The sequence below is a fragment of the Carlito syrichta genome, unplaced genomic scaffold, assembly GCF_000164805.1.
Source record: "Carlito syrichta isolate Samal-C Ts95f unplaced genomic scaffold, Tarsius_syrichta-2.0.1 Scaffold126568, whole genome shotgun sequence".
Taxonomy (NCBI): Eukaryota; Metazoa; Chordata; class Mammalia; order Primates; family Tarsiidae; genus Carlito; species Carlito syrichta.
This window is the reverse complement of record NW_007070664.1, coordinates 1-1953: the sequence shown is the minus strand read 5'-3', so window position 1 is coordinate 1953 and position 1953 is coordinate 1. Positions and strand designations below refer to the sequence as shown.

Here is a 1953-nt window from a genome sequence, read left to right as displayed (position 1 = left end):
GGTGGACGGACCCGGCTCCCGACTCGCAGCCACCGCCGGCAGGACAGGTGGCAGGCCATGTGCCAGGGCCCCTTGGCTCACCGCCCAGCCACGTACTTTGACGGTGCTGAGGTCCATGGGGTGCTTGATGATGTCATGGTAGTCGTGCAGCTCCAGGGCCTCGGCGTCCACCGGCTTGTAGAAGGGCCAGGCGTAGGCCGCGTGCTTCTTAGACAGCATCTCGCGGAGGATGCTGTCGCAGTAGCGCAGGTGCTCCGACAGCTTGCCCTTCTTGCCCGCGTGCTGGGGCACCTCGCCGTCCTCCAAGTCCTTCTTGGGGGGCTTGATGGGGCGGCCCCCGCTCTCCCGCCGGGCCACCACCTTGGCCTGCTTGGGGTCCGACAATGGCGGGGGCGACTCGCTCCGGCTGGCGGTGATGGCGGACGTCGTGGGGGTAGTCGTGTCTGCTTTCCGCTTCACGCCCTTTTTCTGCGACAGGGAAAGAACCCGTAAGCGCCGGGAGCCAGGAGCTGGCCGCAAAGACGCGTGTCGCCACGCAACTGCCAGGCTAAGCGGCCACATGCACGGCCTCACACGGTCCTCCCGGTGGCCCCCACCACGGAGGACACCGAGGCTCACGAGGCCACACTGCCGGCCTCCCAAGGTCACACAGCTGGCTTTGTGGAGCTGGGAGTCCACCCCAGGCCCAACTCGGAAGCCCACCCTCGCCTGCCAACAGGGCAACTCCTCTCTCCCTGGCCCCGAGGGCTTGGCCGTCCCGGGCAGGCGGGGCCTCACACCTCAAGCCCCGGACGGTGCATGCAATTCACCCGACACCTGACAAGCACCTGGGCCGGGACCAGGGACGTCCGGTGCTGTGGGCACCTGGGGGATGCCCCGCCATGAACGACCAGCTGAGATGCCCTGGCAAGGGCTCAGAGCTGGGGCTCCGAGGACAAACACGAGTTGTGCAGGACACGGGCAGGCAGAGGAGCATTCCAGGGGGGGCGGTGGAAGAAGCCCGACTGGGAGACAGGAAGCAGCCACAGCGGGTGGGGGACCTGGGGCTCCGGGAGCCACAAGTGAGAGCAAGTTACGGTGAGAGTGGACTCCACCCTGAGGGCAGTGGGGAGCCACAGAGGGCTAGTTCAAGCAAGGAGAGGGTGAGCAGACCCACAGAGCCTTCCGTGGTGCATCCCAGGGACAGAGCCGGGCACGTGGCATCTGTCAAATGAGGGCAAGCACGTTTATTATCCAGGCCGTCTGGGTATGCAGCTCTCTCTGGGTGGCTGCAGGGCCCCAGGGCCCAGGGCATCCAGTGTGTCTGGGGACAGGGCTCGGGGGATCCCCGAGACCCCCTCAGCCAGCAGGCGAAGGAGTCGGCGGGAGCCATGGCTCCCGGCCCACAGGGACCCGCTGTCGGGAAAGCCCCCGCAGCCACTGCCCCAGCCAAGCCACCACCCTCAGGCTGGCAGGGGCCGGAGCTGTCTGTCCACGAACACTGAACAGGCACCCATGGGATGCCAAGCGACAAGCGCAGGCCACGGAGGGCGGGAGGCAGGGACAGACTCATCCGGCCGTGGCCAATGGGACATGCTCCAAAAACAGCCCCACGCCCCGGGGGGCGGCGTAGCCTGGCACCACCCGGGCTGGCAGGCAGTGAGGCCACGGGGGAGGGGGAAGCAACGGAGGTGGCGTGTTACCTTGGGCGAGCCATTAAACCCCTCTGAGCGCCCGCTTCCTCATCTGTAACATGGGGGAAATACTGTCTGCCCCAGAGGGTTGCTGTGGGGATCAAATCGAACAAGATAACGCACGTGAGAGCCTGGCTCAGCCTTGCCCGAGCAGGAGCCTCTCCAGGCCTCGCCAGCCCCAGACCTCACAGGGAACACCCGCTGCGGGCCGAGCCCAGGCCTGGCCGTGACGGGACGGTGCCCGTGGCAAACGGCTCTCGGCCCGGCGGGGCGGGGGGGG

General features: G+C 67.5%; 1 protein-coding gene across 1 annotated transcript in view; it reads right to left on the bottom strand.

The window, feature by feature from the left end:
• Positions 1-472, bottom strand: part of BRD3 (bromodomain containing 3) — an 18757-nt gene extending 18285 nt beyond the window's left edge. Inside the window, exon 1 of the mRNA XM_021707878.1 lies at positions 97-472. Coding sequence (XP_021563553.1) covers positions 97-219 — 123 coding nt within the window. The 5' untranslated portion in view covers positions 220-472. The remainder of the gene's footprint in view (positions 1-96) is intronic.
• Positions 473-1953: the final 1481 nt, after the last annotated feature.